The sequence below is a fragment of the Somniosus microcephalus genome, chromosome 30 (genome assembly GCF_052327205.1).
Source record: "Somniosus microcephalus isolate GS21.2 chromosome 30, FLI_Smic_1.0, whole genome shotgun sequence".
Classification (NCBI taxonomy): Eukaryota; Metazoa; Chordata; class Chondrichthyes; order Squaliformes; family Somniosidae; genus Somniosus; species Somniosus microcephalus.
Window position 1 is genome coordinate 24517805 of NC_141016.1, and position 25704 is coordinate 24543508.

At 54.0% G+C, this 25704-nt stretch overlaps 1 protein-coding gene across 9 annotated transcripts in view; it reads left to right on the forward strand.

The window, feature by feature from the left end:
- LOC147098019 (ankyrin-1-like) overlaps positions 1–25704 on the forward strand; it is a 378257-nt gene that overhangs the window by 140583 nt on the left and 211970 nt on the right. For all 9 annotated transcript variants that reach the window (XM_085971217.1, XM_085971219.1, XM_085971218.1 and 6 more), the window contains exon 3: positions 24541–24639. In XM_085971217.1, coding sequence (XP_085827343.1) covers positions 24541–24639 — 99 coding nt within the window. The remainder of the gene's footprint in view (positions 1–24540; positions 24640–25704) is intronic.

Here is a 25704-nt window from a genome sequence, read left to right on the forward strand (position 1 = left end):
TGCTCCTCCCTCAGTGTCACTCCCACTCGCCCCTTTACTGACTGCTCCTCCCTCAGTGTCACTCCCACTCGCCCCTTTACTGACTGCTCCTCCCTCAGTGCCACTCCCACTCGGCCCTTTACTGACTGCTCCTCCCTCAGTGCCTCTCCCACTCGCCCCTTTACTGACTGCTCCTCCCTCAGTGTCGCTCCCACTCGCCCTTTTACTGACTGCTCCTCCCTCAGTGCCGCTCCCACTCGCCCCTTTACTGACTACTCCTCCATCAGTGTCGCTCCCACTCGCCCCTTTACTGACTGCTCCTCCCTCAGTGTCACTCCCACTCACCCCTTTACTGACTGCTCCTCCCACGGTGCGGCTCCCACTCGCCCCTTTAGTGACTGCTCCTCCCTCAGTGTCACTCCCACTCGCCCCTTTACTGACTGCTCCTCCCTCAGTGTCGCTCCCACTCGGCCCTTTACTGACTGCTCCTCCCTCAGTGTCGCTCCCACTCGCCCCTTTACTGACTGCTCCTCCCTCGGTGCGACTCCCACTCACCCCTTTACTGACTGCTCCTCCCTCAGTGCCGCTCCCACTCGCCCCTTTACTGACTGCTCCTCCCTCAGTGTCACTCCCACTCGCCCCTTTACTGACTGCTCCTCCCTCAGTGCCGCTCCCACTCGCCCCTTTACTGACTGCTCCTCCCTCAGTGTCGCTCCCACTCGCCCCTTTACTGACTGCTCCTCCCTCAGTGCCGCTGCCACTCGCCCCTTTAATGACTGCTCCTCCCTCAGTGTCGCTCCCACTCGCCCCTTTACTGACTGCTCCTCCCTCAGTGCCGCTCCCACTCGCCCCTTTACTGACTGCTCCTCCCTCAGTGCCGCTCCCACTCGCCCCTTTACTGTCTGCTCCTCCCTCAGTGTCACTCCCACTCGCCCCTTTACTGACTGCTCCTCTCTCAGTGTCACTCCCACTCGCCCCTTTACTGACTGCTCCTCCCTCAGTGTCACTCCCACTCGCACCTTTACTGAATGCTCCTCCCTCAGTGTCTCTCCCACTCGCCTCTTTACTGACTGCTCCTCCCTCAGTGCCGCTCCCACTCGCCCCTTTACTGTCTGCTCCTCCCTCAGTGTCGCTCCCACTCGCCCCTTTACTGACTGCTCCTCCCTCAGTGCCGCTCCCACTCGCCCCTTTACTGACTGCTCCTCCCACAGTGTCGCTCCCACTCGCCCTTTTACTGACTGCTCCTCCCTCAGTGTCGCTCCCACTCGCCCCTTTACTGACTGCTCCTCCCACAGTGTCGCTCCCACTCGCCCTTTTACTGACTGCTCCTCCCTCAGTGCCGCTCCCACTCGCCCCTTTACTGACTGCTCCTCCCTCAGTGTCACTCCCACTCACCCCTTTACTGACTGCTCCTCCCTCAGTGCCGCTCCCACTCGCCCCTTTACTGACTGCTCCTCCCTCAGTGTCACTCCCACTCGCCCCTTTACTGACTGCTCCTGCCTCAGTGTCACTCCCACTCGCCCCTTTACTGACTGCTCCTCCCTCAGTGTCTCTCCCACTCGCCCCTTTACTGACTGCTCCTCTCTCAGTGTCACTCCCACTCACCCCTTTACTGACTGCTCCTCCCTCAGTGTCATTCCCACTCACCCCTTTACTGACTGCTCCTCCCTCAGTGTCACTCCCACTCACCCCTTTTCTGACTGCTCCTCCCTCAGTGTCACTCCCACTCACCCCTTTACTGACTGCTACTCCCTGAGTATCGCTCCCACTCGCCCCTTTACTGACTGCTCCTCCCTCAGTGTCACTCCCACTCGCCCCTTTACTGACTGCTCCTCCCTCAGTGTCATTCCCACTCACCCCTTTACTGACTGCTCCTCCCTCAGTGTCGCTCCCACTCACCCCTTTACTGACTGCTCCTCTCTCAGTGTCACTCCCACTCGCCCCTTTACTGACTGCTCCTCTCTCAGTGCCGCTCCCACTCGCCCCTTTACTGACTGCTCCTCCCTCAGTGTCGCTCCCACTCGCCCCTTTACTGACTGCTCCTCCATCAGTGTCGCTCCCACTCGCCCCTTTACTGACTGCTCCTCCCTCGGTGCGGCTCCCACTCGCCCCTTTACTGACTGCTCCTCCCTCAGTGTCACTCCCACTCGCCCCTTTACTGACTGCTCCTCCCTCGGTGCGACTCCCACTCGCCCCTTTACTGAGTGCTCCTCCCTCGGTGCGACTCCCACTCGCCCCTTTACTGACTGCTCCTCCCTCGGTGCCGCTCCCACCCGCCCCTTTACTGACTGCTCCTCCCTCAGTGTCACTCCCACTCGCCCCTTTACTGACTGCTCCTCCCTCAGTGTCACTCCCACTCGCCCCTTTACTGACTGCTCCTCCCTCGGTGCGACTCCCACTCGCCCCTTTACTGACTGCTCCTCCCTCAGTGCCGCTCCCACTCGCCCCTTTACTGACTGCTCCTCCCTCAGTGTCGCTCCCACTCGCCCCTTTACTGACTGCTCCTCCCTCAGTGCCGCTCCCACTCGCCCCTTTACTGACTGCTCCTCCCTCAGTGCCGCTCCCACTCGCCCCTTTACTGACTGCTCCTCCCTCAGTGTCGCTCCCACTCGCCCCTTTACTGACTGCTCCTCCCTCAGTGCCGCTCCCACTCGCCCCTTTACTGAGTGCTCCTCCCTCAGTGCCGCTCCCACTCGCCCCTTTACTGACTGCTCCTCCCTCAGTGCCGCTCCCACTTGCCCCTTTACTGTCTGCTCCTCCCTCAGTGTCCCTCCCACTCGCCCCTTTACTGACTGCTCCTCCCTCAGTGTCACTCCCACTCGCCCCTTTACTGACTGCTCCTCTCTCAGTGTCACTCCCACTCGCCCCTTTACTGACTGCTCCTCCCTCAGTGTCTCTCCCACTCGCCTCTTTACTGACTGCTCCTCCCTCAGTGCCGCTCCCACTCGCCCCTTTACTGACTGCTCCTCCCTCAGTGTCACTCCCACTCGGCCCTTTACTGACTGCTCCTCCCTCAGTGTCTCTCCCACTCCCCCTTTACTGACTGGTCCTCCCTCAGTGCCGCTCCCACTCGCCCCTTTACTGACTGCTCCTCCCTCAGTGTCGCTCCCACTCGGCCCTTTACTGACTGCTCCTCCCTCAGTGTCACTCCCACTCGCCCCTTTACTGACTGCTCCTCCCTCAGTGCCACTCCCACTCGGCCCTTTACTGACTGCTCCTCCCTCAGTGCCTCTCCCACTCGCCCCTTTACTGACTTCTCCTCCCTCAGTGTCGCTCCCACTCGCCCCTTTACTGACTGCTCCTCCCTCAGTGCCGCTCCCACTCGCCCCTTTACTGAGTGCTCCTCCCTCAGTGCCGCTCCCACTCGCCCCTTTACTGACTGCTCCTCCCTCAGTGCCGCTCCCACTTGCCCCTTTACTGTCTGCTCCTCCCTCAGTGTCCCTCCCACTCGCCCCTTTACTGACTGCTCCTCCCTCAGTGTCACTCCCACTCGCCCCTTTACTGACTGCTCCTCTCTCAGTGTCACTCCCACTCGCCCCTTTACTGACTGCTCCTCCCTCAGTGTCTCTCCCACTCGCCTCTTTACTGACTGCTCCACCCTCAGTGCCGCTCCCACTCGCCCCTTTACTGACTGCTCCTCCCTCAGTGTCACTCCCACTCGGCCCTTTACTGACTGCTCCTCCCTCAGTGTCTCTCCCACTCCCCCTTTACTGACTGGTCCTCCCTCAGTGCCGCTACCACTCGCCCCTTTACTGACTGCTCCTCCCTCAGTGTCGCTCCCACTCGGCCCTTTACTGACTGCTCCTCCCTCAGTGTCACTCCCACTCGCCCCTTTACTGACTGCTCCTCCCTCAGTGCCACTCCCACTCGGCCCTTTACTGACTGCTCCTCCCTCAGTGCCTCTCCCACTCGCCCCTTTACTGACTTCTCCTCCCTCAGTGTCGCTCCCACTCGCCCTTTTACTGACTGCTCCTCCCTCAGTGCCGCTCCCACTCGCCCCTTTACTGACTGCTCCTCCATCAGTGTCGCTCCCACTCGCCCCTTTACTGACTGCTCCTCCCTCGGTGCGGCTCCCACTCACCCCTTTACTGACTGCTCCTCCCTCAGTGTCACTCCCACTCGCCCCTTTACTGACTACTCCCCCCTCGGTGCGACTCCCACTCGCCCCTTTACTGACTGCTCCTCCCTCAGTGCCGCTCCCACTCGCCCCTTTACTGACTGCTCCTCCCTCAGTGTCACTCCCACTCGCCCCTTTACTGACTGCTCCTCCCTCAGTGCCGCTCGCACTCGCCCCTTTACTGACTGCCCCTCCCTCAGTGTCGCTCCCACTCGCCCCTTTACTGACTGTTCCTCCCTCAGTGCCGCTCCCAATCGCCCCTTTACTGACTGCTCCTGTCTCAGTGTCGCTCCCACTCGCCCCTTTACTGACTGCTCCTCCCTCAGTGTCACTCCCACTCGCCCCTTTAATGACTACTCCTCCCTCAGTGCCGCTCCCACTCGCCCCTTTACTGTCTGCTCCTCCCTCAGTGTCACTCCCACTCGCCCCTTTACTGACTGCTCCTCTCTCAGTGTCACTCCCACTCGCCCTTTTACTGACTGCTCCTCCCTCAGTGTCACTCCCACTCGCCCCTTTACTGACTGCTCCTCTCTCAGTGTCACTCCCACTCGCCCCTTTACTGACTGCTCCTCCCTCAGTGTCACTCCCACTCGCCCCTTTACTGATTGCTCCTCCCTCAGTGTCTCTCCCACTCGCCTCTTTACTGACTGCTCCTCCCTCAGTGCCGCTCCCACTCGCCCCTTTACTGTCTGCTCCTGCCTCAGTGTCGCTCCCACTCGCCCCTTTACTGACTGCTACTCCCTCAGTGTCGCTCCCACTCGGCCCTTTACTGACTGCTCCTCCCTCAGTGTCTCTCCCACTCCCCCTTTACTGACTGCTCCTCCCTCAGTGCCGCTCCCACTCGCCCCTTTACTGACTGCTCCTCCCTCAGTGTCGCTCCCACTCGGCCCTTTACTGACTGCTCCTCCCTCAGTGTCTCTCCCACTCCCCCTTTACTGACTGCTCCTCCCTCAGTGTCACTCCCACTCACCCCTTTACTCACTGCTCCTCCCTCAGTGCCACTCCCACTCGGCCCTTTACTGACTGCTCCTCCCTCAGTGCCTCTCCCACTCGCCCCTTTACTGACTGCTCCTCCCTCAGTGTCGCTCCCACTCACCCCTTTACTGACTGCTGCTCCCTCGGTGTCTCTCCCACTCGCCCCTTTACTGACTGCTCCTCTCTCAGTGTCACTCCCACTCGCCCCTTTACTGACTGCTCCTCCCTCAGTGCCGCTCCCACTCGCCCCTTTACTGACTGCTCAGCCCTCAGTGTCACTCCCACTCGCCCCTTTACTCACTGCTCCTCCCTCAGTGTCGCTCCCACTCGCCCCTTTACTGACTGCTCCTCCCTCAGTGTCACTCCCACTCGCCCCTTAACTGACTGCTCCTCCCTCAGTGTCACTCCCACTCGCCCCTTTACTGACTGCTCCTCCCTCAGTGTCACTCCCACTCGCCCCTTTACTGACTGCTCCTCCCTCAGTCTCTCTCCCACTCGCCCCTTTACTGACTGCTCCTCCCTCAGTGCCGCTCCCACTCGCCCCTTTACTGACTGCTCCTCCCTCAGTGTCACTCCCACTCGCCCCTTTACTGACTGCTCCTCCCTCAGTGCCGCTCTCACTCGCCCCTTTACTGACTGCTCCTCCCTCAGTGCCGCTCCCACTCGCCCCTTTACTGACTGCTCCTCTCTCAGTGTCACTCCCACTCGCCCCTTTACTGACTGCTCCTCCCTCAGTGTCGCTCCCACTCGCCCCTTTACTGACTGCTCCTCCCTCAGTGCGGCTCCCACTCGCCCCTTTACTGACTGCTCCTCCCTCAGTGTCACTCCCACTCGCCCCTTTACTGACTGCTCCTCCCTCAGTGTCACTCCCACTCGCCCCTTTACTCACTGCTCCTCTCTCAGTGTCACTCCCACTCGCCCCTTTACTGACTGCTCCTCTATCAGTGTCTCTCCCACTCGCCCCTTTACTGACTGCTCCTTCCTCAGTGTCACTCCCACTCGCCCCTTTACTGACTGCTCCTCTCTCAGTGTCGCTCCCACTCGCCCCTTTACTGACTGCTCCTCCCTCAGTGTCGCTCCCACTCGCCCCTTTACTGACTGCTCCTCCCTCAGTGCCGCTCCCACTCGCCCCTTTACTGGCTGCTCCTCCCTCAGTGTCGCTCCCACTCACCCCTTTACTGACTGCTCCTCCCTCAGTGTCGCTCCCACTCGCCCCTTTACTGACTGCTCCTCCCTCAGTGTCGCTCCCACTCGGCCCTTTACTGACTGCTCCTCTCTCAGTGTCTCTCCCACTCGCCCCTTTACTGACTGCTCCTCCCTCAGTGCCTCTCCCACTCGCCCCTTTACTGACTGTTCCTCCCTCAGTGCCGCTCTCACTCGCCCCTTTACTGACTGCTCCTTCCTCAGTGTCACTCCCACTCGCCCCTTTACTGACTGCTCCTCCCTCAGTGTCACTCCCACTCACCCCTTTACTGACTGCTCCTCTCTCAGTGCCGCTCCCACTCACCCCTTTACTGACTGCTCCTCCCTCAGTGTCACTCCCACTCGCCCCTTTACTGACTGCTCCTCCCTCAGTGTCACTCCCACTCGCCCCTTTACTGACTGCTCCTCTCTGTGTCGCTCCCACTCGCCCCTTAACTGACTGCTCCTCCCTCAGTGTCGCTCCCACTCGCCCCTTTACTGACTGCTCCTCCCTCAGTGCCGCTTCCACTCGCCCCTTTACTGACTGCTCCTCCCTCAGTGCCACTCCCACTCGCCCCTTTACTGACTGCTCCTCCCTCAGTGTCGCTCCCACTCGCCCCTTTACTGACTGCTCCTCCCTCAGTGTCGCTCCCACTCGCCCCTTTACTGAGTGCTCCTCCCTCAGTGTCACTCCCACTCGCCCCTTTACTGACTGCTCCTCCCTCAGTGTCACTCCCACTCGCTCCTTTACTGACTGCTCCTCCCTCAGTTTCGCTCACACTCGCCCCTTTACTGACTGCTCCTCCCTCAGTGTCACTCCCACTCGCCCCTTTACTGACTGCTCCTCCCTCAGTGCCGCTCCCACTCGCCCCTTTACTGACTGCTCCTCCCTCAGTGTCGCTCCCACTCGCCCCTTTACTGACTGCTCCTCCCTCAGTGTCACTCCCACTTGCCCCTTTACTGACTGCTCCTCTCTCAGTGCCGCTCCCACTCGCCCCTTTACTGACTGCTCCTCCCTCAGTGTCACTCCCACTCGCCCCTTTACTGACTGCTCCTCCCTCAGTGTCGCTCCCACTCGGCCCTTTACTGACTGCTCCTCTCTCAGTGTCTCTCCCACTCGCCCCTTTACTGACTGCTCCTCCCTCAGTGCCTCTCCCACTCGCCCCTTTACTGACTGCTCCTCCCTCAGTGCCGCTCTCACTCGCCCCTTTACTGACTGCTCCTCCCTCAGTGTCACTCCCACTCGCCCCTTTACTGACTGCTCCTCCCTCAGTGTCACTCCCACTCGCCCCTTTACTGACTGCTCCTCTCTCAGTGCCGCTCCCACTCGCCCCTTTACTGACTGCTCCTCCCTCAGTGTCACTCCCACTCGCCCCTTTACTGACTGCTCCTCCCTCAGTGTCACTCCCACTCGCCCCTTTACTGACTGCTCCTCTCTGTGTCGCTCCCACTCGCCCCTTTACTGACTGCTCCTCCCTCAGTGTCGCTCCCACGCGCCCCTTTACTGACTGCTCCTCCCTCAGTGCCGCTCCCACTCGCCCCTTTACTGACTGCTCCTCCCTCAGTGTCACTCCCACTCGCTCCTTTACTGACTGCTCCTCCCTCAGTTTCGCTCCCACTCGCCCCTTTACTGACTGCTCCTCCCTCAGTGTCGCTCCCACTCGCCCCTTTACTGACTGCTCCTCCCTCAGTGTCGCTCCCACTCGCCCCTTTACTGACTGCTCCTCCCTCAGTGTCGCTCCCACTCGCGCCTTTACTGACTGCTCCTCCCTCAGTGTCGCTCCCACTCGCCCCTTTACTGACTGCTCCTCCCTCAGTGTCGCTCCCACTCGCGCCTTTACTGACTGCTCCTCCCTCAGTGTCACTCCCACTCGGCCCTTTACTGACTTCTCCTCCCTCAGTGTCACTCCCACTCGCCCCTTTACTGACTGCTCCTCCCTCAGCGTCACTCCCACTCGGCCCTTTACTGACTGCTCCTCCCTCAGTGTCACTCCCACTCGCCCCTTTACTGACTGCTCCTCTCTCAGTGTCACTCCCACTCGCCCCTTTACTGACTGCTCCTCCCTCAGTGTCTCTCCCACTCGCCCCTTTACTGACTGCTCCTCCCTCAGTGTCGCTCCCACTCGCCCCTTTACTGACTGCTCCCCCCTCAGTGTCGCTCCCACTCGCCCCTTTACTGACTGCTCCTCCCTCAGTGCCGCTCCCACTCGCCCCTTTACTTACTGCTCCTCCCTCAGTGTCACTCCCACTCGCCCCTTTACTGACTGCTCCTCCCTCAGTGTCGCCCCCACTCGCCCCTTTACTGACTGCTCCTCCCTCAGTGCCGCTCCCACTCGCCCCTTTACTGACTGCTCCTCCCTCAGTGTCGCTCCCACTCGCCCCTTTACTGACTGCTCCTCTCTCAGTGTCACTCCCACCCGCCCCTTTACTGACTGTTCCTCTCAGTGCTGCCCCCACTCGCCACCTTGTTGCTGCTCCTGCTCCGGAGCTCTGTGAGATATGCTGATCTCCCGGGCCACTGGAGGCACAGCTCAGGAGAGGTAAACCCCACCCCTCGGATTCCAGGAAGCTCCCAGTCATTCCGGGAGGGTTAGGAACCCTAGAGAGGCGCCACAAGCTGGTACCACATGCTAAAGATGGAATTGTGTTCAGGACAGGTGACACTGAGATTTTCTCATGGGCATGATGTTGTTCCATTGTGTATTAACAAAGAGAAGAGAAAAAGTTTGCCTGCAACTGTTTAATTGGGCTTTTTTTAAGTGTCTCAAGGGTGGATAGGTTGTAAAAAAAAATGTCTGGCGCTGAATGACAGGACACTAAATCAGTCTCCGGGGCCTACTGGCGCGATAAAGTGTCTGGCCATCTCTCCGACATATCGTAACATTAAGAGTGTTCACATGAATCATTACTTTGCCACGCTAACTCTCTGGCAGTCAGCTCTTATGGTGACTTTATACAGCGATGACAAAGCCTGTTGTGCCCTCTTCTGGTGGGAGTGTGCAGGATGAGTTCAGCCCCTCTACTTCCAGCAGCCCTTGAATAGGATGATGACCCTCATGTAAAAGATGATAAAAAGAGGGTTTGGAAGAGGAAAGAATAAGACTCTATTTTCTCTCCGCGGATGTTGCTCGGCCTGCTGAGTTTTTGCAGCATTTTCTGTTGTTATTTCGGTTTTCCAGCATCCGCAGTATTTTGCTATCGTACTAGTTTTTCCTGGATCTGTGACACGGGTTTTTTTGTCAAGATTTGTAAATGTTCTGTAGTTTTCTCGTGTCTGTTTCTAGCGTCTTTTGTGTGGATGATGATTGAGCTCCACCATGAGCAGTCATAGGTTGGATGTCGGCAGATACCTGGCCTACTCTGCACCCCCTCCCCTCTCCCCGTGAGGTACAAAATGCAATGCGAGTTTACTTTCGGAATAGTTGATCCATTGGAGTGCAGTGTTTATTTGATGAAGAGGTTTTCTGTTGCTGGTTGGAGGGTCAAGTTAATGAGAGGAATTTCTGGGACCTGTAGTTCTATTGGATTTTGGCTTAGGACTTGCAGCAATGTTGGGTTAGACATTGGACTTCAAAGAGAATCTGGAGGGGTGAAGCTGCACTGCACAGTATCGTGCACTGGGCAGGGGGCATGGAGTCGTGCACAGCAATCTCCAGAACTCAGCAATGCCACTTTGTGAAGGTTCTAAGGGGGAGAAATTGGGTGAGTAGCGCCACCTGTTAGCGCCTAAAGAGGCAGTCAGTGGCTGTAGCGCCACTGGCTGCGTCTCCCGCGATATTCAGTCGGGGCGCTAATGGTGGCGTTAGGCTTTTGCGCTGCGCCGCCACCGATGACGCCATCGGTGTGCGCAGCGCCCCATTCGTGCCCCGTTCGCGATATTTGGTAGCGAACGCCACAGTTGCGCGCTCGCTACCCGCGCCCGGTTCACGGGGCCTTACTGTGCCGGCAGCGGCGCAAGTTAAGGTGGAGGTGCGGGGCGGCCGCTTTTTCGGCGGCCGCCTGCCAGCACCTCCGTCCCCGGCCTCCTAACCCCCCCCCCCCCCGCGGCATTGCCGGCTGTTTCCCGAGAGCCCGGCACTTCTCCTTGGTCCCGGGCTCATTTGCCGGCACTCGCGATCGGGGATCGCGCTGTTGCAGGCACCTCCCCCTTAACAGTGGGAGGAAGGCCTGCAGTACCGCAGCGTGCCGTGCCGCAGCGTGTGGCGCTGCGGCACGTTGCGCTGCGATAATTAATTTCAGCGCCCTAAGAGGGACGCGGAGCGCCTCGAGCCTCGCCCCATCTCCCTCGAGGGGCACTGAAACGGAATTTCTGGCGATCGGTATCACTCCGATCGCTGCGCTAAATCCTGCGCTCAGGCGACTTTTGCGCCACTTTGGCGCCCCAACCCAATTTCTAGGCCTAAGTGTTTTTCCAGGGGAAAATAAACCAGAAGAGAGACAACGCCTGTTTCTCTTGAGCATCTTCTATAAGTCAACCTACAAATGGCACAGTGGAGGCCTGAGAACATCAGCTCTCTCTCTCTCTAGCACTGTCACCTCTGAGTCAGAAGGTTATGGGTTCAAGCCCCACTCCAAGACATGAACACATAATCTAGGCTCACACTGAAACACAGCACTGACGAAATGCTGCACTGTTGAAAGTGCTGTCTTTCAGACGAGACCTTAAACCAACATCCCATCTGCTTGTTCAGGTCCAGACAGATGTAAAAAAATCCCGTGCCACTATTCAGAGTAAAGCAGCAAGTTCACCCGGTGTCCTGATCAACATTCATTCCTCAACCAACATCACCAAAAACCGATGAACTGGTTGTCCATCTCATTTATTGTTTGTGGGACCTGCGGATTGACTGTTGCATTTGCCTACATAACAGCAGTGATCCATTTGGGTGTCCTGAGGATGTGATAAGGTGCAATATAAATGCACGCTCTTTCTTTGTCTCAGTTGCAGCTTGCAGAAACTTGGGTCACAAGACAAGGGGGGGGAAATTGAGTTGCGCCCCCTTTGGGGCGCTAACTTTGCTGGGGCGCTACTTTTAGCATCCCGAAAAAATTAGCGCCCCCGCGGCCGAAATTGAATGGTAGCGCCCCAAGAGGGAAGCGGGGTACTACTGGAAGCGTCCGCCTCCCTCTTGGGGCACTGCGCGGTATTGCAGGCATTCTTCCCCTTCTTAAAGGGGAGGGGCCTTGCACAGCGCGACCCGGGGCCCAGCTGGGCCACTGGGATTGGAGTGCCAGCAAAAGAGCCCGGCACTCGAGAAGTGCCGGGTTCATGGCGCGCAGCCGGCACTCCGCGGGGGAAAGTGTGCTCAGGAGGCCAAGGGCGGCAGTGGAGGCAGGTGCTGGCAGGCGGCCAGCAACAAAAATGGCCGCCTTGCACCTTGCCTTTAATTAGCGCCGCCCCGGCCGCAGATAGGCCCCCCCTGACCCCGTCAGACATAGCGTCCGGCGGTAAGTCAGGGGCACTACCGAAGACCGTGGCCGGGGCGCTGTGCACGGTGATGACAACATCAGCAGTGGCGCAGCAACGCGGGGTGCTAATGGTTACCACCGCCACTAACCTCCCGCTGAACTTCGCGGGAGGCGTTGGCAGCGCCGCGCCCGGGCGCTAGTTGCTTTGCGCTCCGTTAGCGCCCTCCTAGGGCACTAACTGGAGGCGCAAAGCAACCAAATTTTTCCCCCAAGGAGTGTTACCAGGATAGTTTCTGTTACCTCAGCAATTTTCTCTGTTCCTTTTCTGAAGGGGCTGACAAATTGCTGGGATAAGGTTCCTTGGACACCAGCAAGCATACTATTCCACCCAAGTATTCATATATGAATGTTGACAGTGAGCATTGGCAGAACATCCAAGTCTAAGCCAGTCCCTTGCCAGTGTCCATACATGTGCATTTTCTAGCAGGGGTTACTCAGGAGTCATAGGGGGAGAAATTGGGTGAGTAGCGCCACCTGTTAGCACCTAAAGAGGCAGTCAGTGGCTGTAGCGCCACTGGCTGCGCCTCCCGCGATATTGAGTTAGGGCGATAATGGTGGCGTTAGCCTGTTGCGCTGCGCCGCCACCGATGCCGTCATCGGTGTGCACAGCGCCCCATTCGCGCCCCGTTCGCGATATTTGGTAGCGAACGCTGCAGTTGCGCCGTTCGCTACCCGCGCCCGGTTCACGGGGCCTTACTGTGCCGGCAGCAGCGCAAGTTAAGGTGGAGGTGCGGGGCGGCCGCCTTTTTCGGCGGCCGCCTGCCAGCACCTCCGTCCCCGGCCTCCTAACCCCACCCCCCCCCGCGGCATTGCCGGCTGTTTCTCGGGAGCCCAGCACTTCTCCTTGGTGCCGGGCTCTTTTGCTGGCACTCGCGATCGGGGTTCGCGCTGTTGCAGGCACCTCCCCCTTAACAGTGGGAGGAAGGCCTGCAGTACCGCAGCGTGCCGTGCCGCAGCGTGTGGCGCTGCGGCACGTTGTGCTGCAATATTCAGTTTCAGCGCCCTAAGAGGGACGCGGAGCGCCTCGAGCCTCGCCCCGTGTCCCTCGAGGGGCAATGAAACTGAATATCTGACGATTGCTGAAGCCTCGAACGCTGCGCTAAATCCTGCGCTCAGGCGACTTTTGCGCCACTTTGGCGCCCCAACCCAATTTCTAGGCCATAGAGTCATAACGGCACAGAAGGAGGCCATTCGGCCCATCGAGTCCGTGCCGGCTCTCTGTAGAGCAATCCAGTCAGTCCCATTCCCCCGCTCTATCCCCGTAGCCCTGCAAGTTTATTTCCCTCAAGTGCCTATCCAGTCTCCCCTTGAAAACATTGAGTGTCTCCGCTTCCACCACTTCCGTCGGCAGCGAGTTCCTGGTCCTCACCACTCGCTGCGTAAAAAAAGTTTTTCCTCACATCCCCCCTGAATCTCTTGTCCAAAACCTTAAATCTGTGTCCTCTAGTCATGTACCATCAACTAGTGGGAACAGCCTTTCCCCGTCTAGCCTATCCAAACCCATCATAATCTTGTACACCTCTATCAAATCACCCCTCAACCTCCTTTGCTCTAATGAAAACAAATCCAGCTTCTCCAACCTGTCCTTGTAGCTAAGATCCCCCATCCCCGGAACCATTCTGGTAAATCTCCTCTGCACCCTCTCAAGGGCCTTCACATCCTTCCTAAAGTGTGGTGACCAGATCTGGACGCAATACTCCAGTTGTGGCCTAACCAGCGCTTTATAACTTCTCTACTTTTGGACTATTTATGAAGCCCAAGATCATATATGCTTTGTTAACCACTCTCTCAATATGTCCCGCCACCTTCAGGGACCTATGCACATTAACTCCCAGGTCCCTCTGTCCCTGCACACTCTTTAAAACTGTGCAATTAAGTGTATATTGCCTCTCCCTGTTCCTTCTGCCAAAATGCATCACCTCACACTTCTCTGTATTAAATTCCATCTTCCATCTGCCCATTCTGCTAGCCTTTCTATGTCCTGTTGCAGTCGATTGGCATCATCCTCACTGTTTGCCACACCCCCAAGTTTGGCGACATCGGCAAATTTAGAAATTCTACTCTGTATTCCAATATCCAGGCCATTTATATACAGGAAACTCTCGTTTAAACGGCACCTAAATATCCGGAATTCTCTAATAACCGGCAAAATTCTCACTCCGAAAACTACAGTTAACAGTCGTTTATAAGTTTTGTTTTAATGTTAAGTAATTAAAGAGTTATGGATTACCCTCAACTGGCAGTACTGTACTTAAGCATCTTCCACCATCCATTTAACACAACATTCTGTAGGTGAGTACCCAATTATACTGCACATTTCTTGATTTTTTAATTTTTGTTTATTAAAAATAGCCTCGGTAGATAACCCTCTCCGTTATCCGGAATTTTTAATCAACCGGCACCATCCCGGTCCCGTCGGTGCTGGATACCAAAGAGTTTCCTTTTTTTAAAATTCATTGATGGGATGTGGGCGTCACTGGCTGGCTAGGCCTGCATTTAGTGCCCATCCCTAATTGCCCTTGAGAAGATGGTGGTGAGCCGCCTTCTTGAACCGCTGCAGTCCATATGGTGTAGGTACACCCACAATGCTGTTAGGGAGGGAGTTCCAGGATTTTGGCCCAGCGACAGTGAAGGAACGGCGATACAGGTCCAAGTCAGGATGGTGTGTGGCTTGGAGGGGAACTTGTAGGTGGTGATGTTCCCATGCGTCTGCTGCCCTTGTCCTTCTAAGTGGTAGATGTCGTGGGTTTGGAAGGTGCTGTTGAAGGAGCTTTGGCGAGTTGCTGCAGTGCATCTTGTAGATGGTACACACTGCAGCCACGGTGCGCCGGTGGTGGAGGGAGTGAATGTTGAAGGTGATGGATGGAGTGCCAATCAAGCGGGCTGCTTTATCCTGAATGGTGTCGAGCTTCTTGAGTGTTGTTGGAGCTGCACTCATCCAGGCAAGTGGAGAGTATTCCATCACACTCCTGACTTGTGCCTTGTAGATGGTGGAAAGGCTTTGGGGAGTCAGGAGGTGAGACACTCGCCGCAGAATTCCCAGCCTCTGGCCTGCTCTTGTAGCCACAGTATTTATATGGCTGGTCCAGTTCAGTTTCTGATCAATGGTAACCCCCAGGATGTTGATAGTGGGGGATTCAGCGATGGTAATGCCATTGAATGTCAAGGGGAGATGGTTAGAGTCTCGCTTGTTGGAGATGGTCATTGCCTGGCACTTGTGTGGTGCGAATGTTACTTGCCACTTGTCAGCCCAAGTCTGAATGTTGTCCAGGTCTTGCTGCATATGGACACGGACTGCGTCAGTATCTGACGAGTCTCGAATGGTGCTGAACAGTGTGCAATCATCAGCGAACATCCCCACTTCTGACCTTATGATGGAGGGAAGGTCATTGATGAAACAGCTGAAGATGGTTGGGCCTAGGACACTGCCCTGAGGAACTCCTGCAGTGATGTCATGTGATTGAGATGAATGACCTCCAACAACCACAGCCAACTTCCTTTGTGCTAGGTATGATTCCAACCAATGGAGAGTTTTCCCCTTGATTCCCATTGACTTCAGTTTTGCTAGGGCTCCTTGATGCCACACTCGATCAAATGCTGCCTTGATGTCAAGGGCAGTCACTCTCACCTCACCTCTTGAGTTCAGCTCTTTTGTCCATGTTTGGACCAAGGCTGTAATGAGGTCAGGAGCTGAGTGGCCCTGGCGGAACCCAAACTGGGCGTCAGTTAGCAGGTTATTGCTGAGTAAGTGCCGCTTGATAGCACTGTCGACGACACCTTCCATCACTTTGCTGATGATTGAGAGTAGACTGATGGGACGGTAATTGGCCGGGTCGGATTTGTCCTGCTTTTTGTAGACAGGACATACTTGGGCAATTTTCCACATTGCCGGGTAGATGCCAGTGTTGTAGCTGTATATCAAAAAAAGCAGTGGGCCCAGCACTGACCCTTGGGGAACACCACTGTCTACCATCCTCCAGTCTAGAAAAACAGCCATTTACCACAACTTGCTGTTTTCTTGAAAGGATATTTACTAGTCCTAGCCCCTTTGGGGCTACCCCGGGTCAGGCGTATTTCTCAGATGTTCACTTTTAACTAAATTTTGAGGTAGCCGAATCCTAAAGACGCTTAACTGGGTCTAAAGGCCCGGGCTATCGCTCCCTAAAGGAAAGGAGTAACCCGAGAATGTTACCGTCCTCCAGATAGCACTTTTAATAAGTTTAGCCAGACTGTAACATCCCGGATATTATGAGGGTCCGGAGATCTCCTTCAGAAATGTACCTCTCCACCAAAGAGTGTACAGAGATTAGGTTCGCGAGTTATTGATACAGAAGACTTATGTGAGACAATTCTAAAAATATATAGAGATTTATTAAAAGAACCGACATGCAATTTACAGTTGGTGAATCAGTCAATCGCAACGTTAACAGTTCTAAAAAGAGAAAAAATATGATCTTTTTAACAGAGAATCTTACTTTTAAATCTTAACTTTGCTACAGTATTGCAGTTCTTAATTTTCTATACAGGATATCCATCAATATCAAATTACCTTTGATCCCCGAGGTACAAAGAGTGAAGGACTACAGAGCTGCCTCTGTAGTTGAGAATTGCTTTGCCTGATTAAAGCGAGTCTGATATCTCATTTGAGACTTCAATATTTATACCCTTTTTCAGTTGTATCCCATAAGGTTTCTGCTGATCCAAGTTAATTATCCCTATTCATCTTTCTGCTGACCTCTGCAATTCTTTACTGCCACGTCAGCTTGTAATATTCCAGAATCTGCCACATCTCCAGGTATTCTGGGTTCACCATATAGAAGGTGTGAAGGGCAGATGCCCCTTATTTCATGTGTCATCTTTACAAGGGCAGATGTTCCTTATCTTATATGCCATCTTTAAGAGGTTTAATTTAGATCACCTATCCAAGGTTGAGCATTGTTCTGTTCCCAAAAGGCCAGCCACTCGGAGCCACCCATTCTTCTGTTTCAATAAGGTTATTTATTCAGGGTCAACAACTTGTCCTGTTTCAATAGCCAGAATTCTTTCATAGCTATTTCATAGTTCGGTTTCTAAATTTCCAAACGCAGTTTGTCATGTTTTAAAGAGTTTATAAGGTAGAGTTCCTTATAAGGTACTCTTCAGGATCAACCACTGTCTTATCTCAACAAGGCCAGAATTCTTTCATAAGAGAGTGTATTTTTCTAAAAAGGCTATATAGTATATTCCTTCACATTCTGTCCTTAAGCCAATTCCTTATCCAAGCTGCCACTGACCCACCTATTCCATGAGCCTCAATTTTGTTAACCAGCCTTCTATGTGGTACTTTTTCAAACGCCTTCCTAAAATCCATGTAGACAACATCCATTGCATTCCCTTCATCAATCCTCTCTGTTACTTCATCAAAAAATTCAATTAGATTAGTCAAACACGATCTGCCTTTTACAAATCCGTGTGGGCTCTCCTTAATTAGCTTAAACCTCTCCAAGTGCCCGTTAATTTTTTCCTTGATTATTGTATCTAAAACTTTACCCACCACTGATGTTAAACTGGAGTGGGAACGTCGGATGGTTTTCCTCTTCCCTGGCCCAGACTCACTGAGGAAAGTGGAAAAGTTTTCACTCTGTCAGTGAAGGGGGCAGAATTGGTACTGAATGGCAGAATGAATGTAAGAAAAGCCTAATTTTCAGAACAGGCATTGAGTCAGTGTAAAAGATAAATTTGAGCACCTTTTTAATGGGGAAGGATGGCTCCCCAAACCTGCAGAGGAGACAGCTGGCATGGCGGTGGGTGATGGAAAGGGTCAACTTATTGTTCACTATTTGGAGGACCTGGCTGGAGATCCAGAAGTTGCATAGTTTAAAGCATAAACATTATTGTAAAGCAATAGCACAGAGCATAGTTAAACGTGAAGGGAGGCTGAATTCAAAGATCTTTCTCTGTCTCTTCCTCTTTGTCCTCTTCGCCTTGCTCTTCCTCTCTCTTTCTCCTCTTCCTTTCCTTTTCCCCTTCCCTGCTCCCACTGTCCCTCCCTCTCCCTCCTTTCTCTTTCTCCCTCTCCTTTGTATCGCTATCTCTTGATTTCCCGCTCGCCCGCTCTCCTTCCTAACTTGTGAAGTCCGCCTCTGCTGTCTGTTGGGAAGGCTGTCACTTATGGGGATTAGGTTTTGTTTGGCGCAGTGCTGAAGTCGGGAGAGCAGGGATCAGCTCAGCGTGCTCTCATGCCATCATGTGTCACGTTTGATGTCACACACTGCTCCAAAAACAGCAGCAAAAGAATTGTAACGGCCATCAGTGACAAACACAAGGGCGATTGGAAAACTAAAATCACAAGCACAAAGAACATGACAAATCTAATGAAGACAAGTCCCGCCCTCTCAGTCTCCTCCCAATCATCATTAAAGTGATGGAAGGAGTCATCAGTCGGGCCATCAGCCACCGACTCACCAATAACCTGCTCACCGACGTTCGGTTCAATTTCTGCCAGAGTAATGGGCTCCAGACTCAACGTAGCCTTGATCCAGACATGGATCTAAGAGCTGAATGCCAGAGGAGAGGCGTGAGTAGCCGTCCTTGACATCAAGGCAGCATTTGACCAAGTATGGCACCAAGATGCCCTAGCAAAACCGAATTCTATAGACAGCAAAAGGAAGTCGTACCTGATGCAAATGAAGATGGTTGTGGTTGTTGGAGGTCAGTCTCAGCAGCCCTAGGACTTCGTTGCAGGCGTTTCTCAGGGAAATATTTATGGCTCAGCCGTCTTCAGCTGCTTCATCAATAGCCTTCCCTTCATCCTAACGTCAGGAGGAGCTGTCTGCTGATGATCCCACAGTATTCATCTCCATTCACAACTCCTCCGATAATGAAGCAGCCCATGCGAGCCTACAGCAAGACCTGGATAACATCCAAACTTGGGCTGACAAGTAGCAGGTAACATTCCTGCCAAATAAGTGCCAGGCAATGGCTTTCAAACAAGGGACGGCCCCGACCTTCAATGGCATCACCATCGCCGAATCTCCCACCATAAACATCTTACAGGGCGCCATTGACCAGAAGCTGAACTAGACCAGCCATATCAACACAATGGCCACAAGAATAGAACAGAGGCTGGGTAATCTGCAACGAGTGGCTCACCTCTTGACCCCTCAAACCCTCACCACCCTCAAAAAGGCTCAAGTCAGAAATAAGATGGAATACTTACCACTTTTTCAAGAGTGAATTAGATGAATTTCTGGAGACAGAAGGAATTGAGGGATATGGTGAGTAATGTGCTTGATATATCAAAAAAGATGTGTTTATTGGCATCTATGATTCTAGGAGGTGAAATCAGTGTTAAGATAGATCCTCATGCACAAAAACATTCAGCAGAGGAGTATGGAGAAAAGATACTCGGCCATTAAGGCCCAGCGTGTTGTGAAGAAAGATGGTGTCTCGCTGTATCTGTAAAGGTAAGTTGGGTCCAGTTAACCAACCGATTTTTGATGGCCAGCTGCCATTTTAAAGGATGGCTGTCACGGTTTCAGGGAACCAAAAGACATCAGTAACGTCAGCTGAAAGTGCTGTTCAAAGCGAGTTATGCCATTTTATCATCTGTTGACAGGAGTTTGGTTTGCCAAACGTGTCTTCTTGTCAGCCGTACTACTTTTGGGCTTTCGTGCCTCCTGTTATCCCGCTTACAGCAAGAAGCCCTGCTCCTGCAAAGAACTTACTCAGACATGCTGAGCAACAGACTGCTGACATTTAATTAAAACTATTGTAAAGACTGCTGTTGAGTGCAATCAAAATGGTGTCACCTTGAAGTGATAGCGGTCTCTGTGCTGTTGCTATCATTACTGTTAGTCCACTGTTGCTTTGTTGACAGGTAAGAGCCTTGCGTGCAGCATTACAAAAGCAAAATACTGCGGATGCTGGAAATCTGAAATTAAAAACAGAAAATGCGAGAAATACTCAGCAGGTCAGGCAGCATCTGTGGAGAGAGAAACAGAGATGCCGGGCTGGATTTTACCAGCCCTAAGGAGGCGGGTTTGGAGGCGGGACTGCTGGGAAAATCAAAAAGAATGGGAGCGGGTCCCAAACCCGCTCCCAACCCACCTCCAACCAATCTTCCCAGGAGTCGGGTCCCCGATTTGCGCAGGGACCCGACTCCTAGCGGCGGGAAGAGGATTATAGCCACTTAACTGCCAGTTAACAGGCAATTTTTCCCAATTTTTCTGCTGTTGCTGCGGGCTTCCCGACGTCGGGGAATGCCGCCAGGGTAAGTGAGGCGTGCTGTGGGTCTGTTGTTATTTTGGTGTTTGGACGACAGCTGCAGGAGTGGTGTGAAGGATGCAATGGGACAATGGTTAGTATAAGAGGTACTGAAATGTTGTGAAAGTAATTTTTAATCTGGTTAGATGTTTCTGCAGGTGACGAGCGGTAAAGTGTTTGTGTAGCCTCATCTCATCAGGAGAAGTGACAGATGGCTTCTGCAATCTCAGCTGCAGCTGCCATCTGTTTTATCCTAAGGAGAGAGTAGTTGGAGAGCCTGGGTGCAAGGGCTTAACATAGAAACATAGAAGATAGGAGCAGGAGTAGGCCATTCGGCCTCTCGAGCCTGCTCCACCATTCAATGAGATCATAGAGTCATAGAGTCATAGAGTTTTACAGCACAGAAAGAGGCCCTTCGGCCCATCGTGCCTGCGCCGCCCATCCATCCCTGTCCAGTCTAATCCCATTTTCCAGCATTTGGTCCATAGCCTTGTATGCAATGGCATTTCAAGTGCTCATCCAAATGCTTCTTGAATGTTGTGAGGGTTCCTGCCTCTACCACCCTTTCAGGCATTGAGTTCCACATTCCAACCACCCTCTGGGTGAAGAAGTTCCTCCTCAAATCCCCTCTAAATCTCCTGCCCCTTACCCTGAATCTATGCCCCCTTGTTATTGACCCCCCTACTAAGGGGAAAAGTTCCTCTTTATCTACCCTATCTATGCCCCTCATCATTTTGTACACCTCAATCAGGTCCCCCCTCAGCCTTCTTTGCTCCAAGGAAAACAACCCCAGCCTGTCCAGCCTCTCTTCATAGCCTCTCTGATCATGGCTGATCATCCAAATTCAGTACCCTGTCCCTGCCTTCTCCCCATATCCCTTGATCCCTTTAGCCTTAAGAAATATATCTAACTCCTTCTTGAATATATTTAACTAGCTGGGGAGCCCCGCGTTGCGAGGGCAATTTTGGGGCGCGAGGGCAATTTGGGGCGCTTGGTCTCCCTGCCCCTGTGTGTCCCCCCTCTCCCTGTCATGTCCTCTCCCTGTCCTATCCCTCCCTCCCCTCCTCTCCCTCCCCTCCCCTGTCTCCCTCCCTCCCTCCCCTCGCCCACCCCCGCTCCCCCACTCCCCTCTGTCCCTCTCTCCGGCCCCTCCCCCTGCCTAGCGCCTGAGGTCCGGAGCTGAGGTCCCCCGCGTATGGCGCAGCTGATGGACGGCCGCTGTGGGCGGGCAGGCGGCGCATGCGCGGTCAGTGGGCAATTTTGGGGCGCTTGGTCTCCCTGCCCCTGTGTGTCCCCCCTCTCCCTGTCATGTCCTCTCCCTCTCCCTGTCCTATCCCTCCCTCCCCTCCCCTCCCTCCCTCCCCTCCCTCCCTCCCCTCCCCTCCTCTCCCTCCCCCCCTCCCCTCGCCTCCCCCGCTCCCCTCTGTCCCTCTCTCCGGCCCCTCCCCCTGCCTAGCGCCTGAGGTCCGGAGCTGAGGACCCCCGCGTATCGCGCGGCTGATGGACGGCCGCTGTGGGCGGGCGGGCGGGCGGCGCATGCGCGGTCAGTGCGGGCGGCGCGAGCGCCCCGCGATTTCCTGAGGCTCGCCCCCCCCGCGATTTCCCGAGGCTCTTCCCCCCCCCGCGATTTCCCGAGGCTCTCCCCCCCCCGCGATTTCCCGAGGCTCTCCCCCCCCCGCGATTTCCCGAGGCTCTCCCCCCCCGCGATTTCCCGAGGCTCTCCCCCCCCCCGCGATTTCCTGAGGCTCTGCCCCCCCCCTCGATTTCCCAAGGCTCTCCTCCCCCCCTATTAAATTGTTATTTAATTCCCTAACACATCATTAAAATATTTACCTTAGTTCCCTAACACACAGAAAGTGTGGGGGAAAAAATTGTGAAAAATCAAGATGGCGGCCACTCACCTCGGTTCAGAAGGATAAGGCCCGCCCACACACGCACCGATTGGTCGACCGGTCAGGTCACCGAAGCGTAGGATTGGTCAACCGTCGAGTCACTCGACACTCAACTGTAGGAAGGGACCCGCCGTCCGATTGGTGGACCTCGACGTCACACGGTCGCTAATGAGATGCTAATGAGCGGAACGCTGAACGTTTTTGGGATACCGCGGGCGGGATTTTTGTCCGGCCGAAACGTAAATACGCCTATGACCGGTCCGGAATCGCAAGCTTTCTTTTGAGGCGACGCGCGCGTCGGTACGCTCTGTAACTTTCAAACGTATAGAGAATGGACGGACAGACAGACAGACAGACATCGGGACAGACATCGGGACAGACAGACAGAAGAGCTCTTTTATATATATATAGATGAATTGGCCTCAACTGTCTTCTGTGGTAGAGAATTCCACAGGTACACCTCTGGGTGAAGAAATTCCTCCTCATCTCTGTCCTAAATGGCTTACCCCTTATCTTTAGACTGTGACCCCTGGTTCGGGACTCCCCCGCAATCGGGAACATCCTTCCTGCATCTAGTCTGTCTAGTCCTGTCAGAATTTTATAAGTTTCAATGAGATCCCCTCTCATTCTTCTAAACTCCAGCGAATATAAGCCAAGTCGACCCAATCTCTCCTCATACGTCATTCCTGCTATCCCAGGTATCAGCCTGGTGAATTTTCACTGCACTCCCTCCATGGCAAGAACATCCTTCCTCAGATAAGGCGACCAAAATTGCACACAATAGTCAAGGTGTGGTTTCACCAAGGCCCTGTACAACTGCAGCAAGACATCCTTGTTCCTGTACTCGAATCCTCTCGCTACGAAGGCCAACATACCATTTGCCTTCTTAACCGCCTGCTGCACCTGCATGCTTACCTTCAGCGAATGGTGCACAAGGACACCCAGGTGTCGTTGCACTTCCCCTTCTCCCAATCTATTGCCATTCAGACAATAATCTGCCTTCCTGTTTTTGCCACCAAAGTGGATAACCTCGCATTTATCCACATTACACTGCATCTGCCATGCATCTGCCCAATCATCCAACCTGTCCAAATCATACTGGAGTTTCTCGGCATCCTCCTCACAGCACACACGCCCACCCAGCTTTGTGTCGTCTGCAAACTTGGAGATATTACATCTAGTTCCCTCGTCTAGATCATTAATATATATTGTGAATAGCTGGGGTCCTAGCACCGATCCCTGCGGTACCCCACTAGTCACTGCCTGCCACTCGGAAAAAGAGCCGTTTATTCCAACTCTTTGCTTCCTGTCTGCCAGCCAGTTCTCTATCCAAGTCAGTACCTTGCCCCCAATCCCATGTGCTTTAACTTTACACGCTAATCTCTTATGCGGGACCTTATCGAAAGCCTTCTGAAAGTCCAAATATACCACATCCACTGGTTCTCCCTTATCTATTTTACCAGTTGCATCCTCAAAAAATTCCAGTAGATTAGTCAAGCACGATTTACCTTTTGTAAATCCATGTTGACTTTGTCCGATCCTGTCACTGTTTTCCAAGTGCTCTGCTATTACATCTTTTATAATGGACTCTAGCATTTTCCCCACTACCGATGTCAGGCTTACCGGTCTATAATTCCCCGTTTTCTCTCTACCACTTTTTTTGAATAGTGGGTTAACATTAGCTACCCTCCAATCCATGGGAACTGTTCCAGAGTCTATAGAATTTTGGAAGATGACCAGTAATGCATCTACTATTTCTAGGGCCACTTCCTTAAGTACCCTAGGATGTAGATTATTAGGCCCTGGGGATTTATCGGCTTTCAATCCCATCAATTTCCTTAACACCATTTCCCTACAAACACTGATTTCATTCAGTTCCTCCCTCTCATTATACAGTGATTGTCAGTGTTTGACGGCACCTCAATGCTGTCAAACACTGTCAAACCATCTGTCAAACAAGTGTGGTGCATGTGCCTTTAAGAAAACCGGCAGATGAAGCGTCATCAACTCACGCTTTCCCTTAATTGGCCGGCAAGTCCGTAGGGCAGGGCTTAAGAAGGCCAATCAGGGCAAAATAGCGTCTGTTCATCAGACGTCGCTGGGGATAGGACTAGAACCCGGAAGGCAGCAGACCCGCCTCCAACTCGTCTCGGTAAGTAAAACCCAGCCCAACGTTTCAGGTCGATGACCCTTCATCAGAACTGGAAAAGTTGGAGATGGAACAGGTTTTTAAGCAAGTGTAGGGGCAGGGAAAGGGGGGAGGGGAGGAAAGAACAAGAGGGAAGGTCTGTGATAGGGTGGAAGGCGGGAGAGATTAAGAGACAAAAGGGATGATGGTGTGAGGCAAAAGGAGATGGTAATGGGCCAAGTTAAGAAACAAAAGATGGGTCTGGAGGAGGTGTAAATGGCGATGGCAGAATGATCGACAGCTGCCATGAGACAGAGGGAAAAAAATGAAAATGCAGCATTGTTCGGCCGTGAGAGTTTCCTGCAGAGATGGTATCCACCAGCGGCCAGCTTTGACTCTCGGGTCACCGCGTTCTTTTCACCAGCGGGAAGTTTCCTTCCAGTGTCTTCATTGAGATTGGCCTGGGTTTTTTCCCCTCTGTGTTCCCAATTGTTCTAAAGTTTGCAGTTTCCTCAGAAATTCTAAACTTGCCTTTGTGCTTTGATAATTCGCAGAATGGGCTTAACGGCCTCCACCTGGCCTCCAAGGAAGGGCATGTCAAGGTGGTGTCAGAGCTGCTGCACAATGGCATCATTCTGGAGACCGCGACAAAGGTGAGAAATAACGGCGTGGGAGCAAACTGTACGTGCAGCACTGAGTGGAAACGGTATTACGTAAAAAGGACCGACAGAGACAGAGAAAGAGAGGGCCAGCAGAGAGAGAGCAATGTACATGTAATGCAGTGACATGACTGCTGTGTGTATTGTGTATTGAACTGTGTGTGCATTAACACAACTGCAACAAATGTAATTGACTGTCATTCCTGCAAGGTGTTTTGTGCAGTGTTGTGATTGCAGCATGTTATGTTCAGTCTCACGACTGCAGGATTTACAGTGCGGTAGCGACACTACTTCATTGTGTGTAGTGCAATGACACAACTGCAACATTTACAATGCAGTTGCTGCTGCATTGTGTATCATGCAGTGTCATCACTGCAACGTATATAGTGCTTGTGACTACTATGGTGTGACTAGGACAGTGACACTATCTCTCATCCCCCCGAGTCGCTCTCTCTCTTCCCCCCCAGTCGCTCTCTCTCTTCCCCCCCAGTCGCTCTCTCTCTTCCCCCCCAGTCGCTCTCTCTCTTCCCCCCCAGTCGCTCACTCTCTTCCCCCCCAGTCGCTCTCTCTCTTCCCCCCCAGTCGCTCTCTCTCTTCCCCCCCAGTCGCTCTCTCTCTCTTCCCCCCCAGTCGCTCTCTCTCTCTTCCCCCCCAGTCGCTCTCTCTCTCTTCCCCCCAGTCGCTCTCTCTCTCTTCCCCCCAGTCGCTCTCTCTCTCTTCCCCCCAGTCGCTCTCTCTCTTCCCCCCCAGTCGCTCTCTCTCTTCCCCCCCAGTCGCTCTCTCTCTTCCCCCCCAGTCGCTCTCTCTCTTCCCCCCCCAGTCGCTCTCTCTCTTCCCCCCCAGTCGCTCTCTCTCTTCCCCCCCACTCGCTCTCTCTCTTCCCCCCCAGTCGCTCTCTCTCTCTTCCCCCCAGTCGCTCTCTCTCTTCCCCCCCCAGTCGCTCTCTCTCTTCCCCCCCCAGTCGCTCTCTCTCTTCCCCCCCCAGTCGCTCTCTCTCTTCCCCCCCAGTCGCTCTCTCTCTTCCCCCCCCAGTCGCTCTCTCTCTTCCCCCCCAGTCGC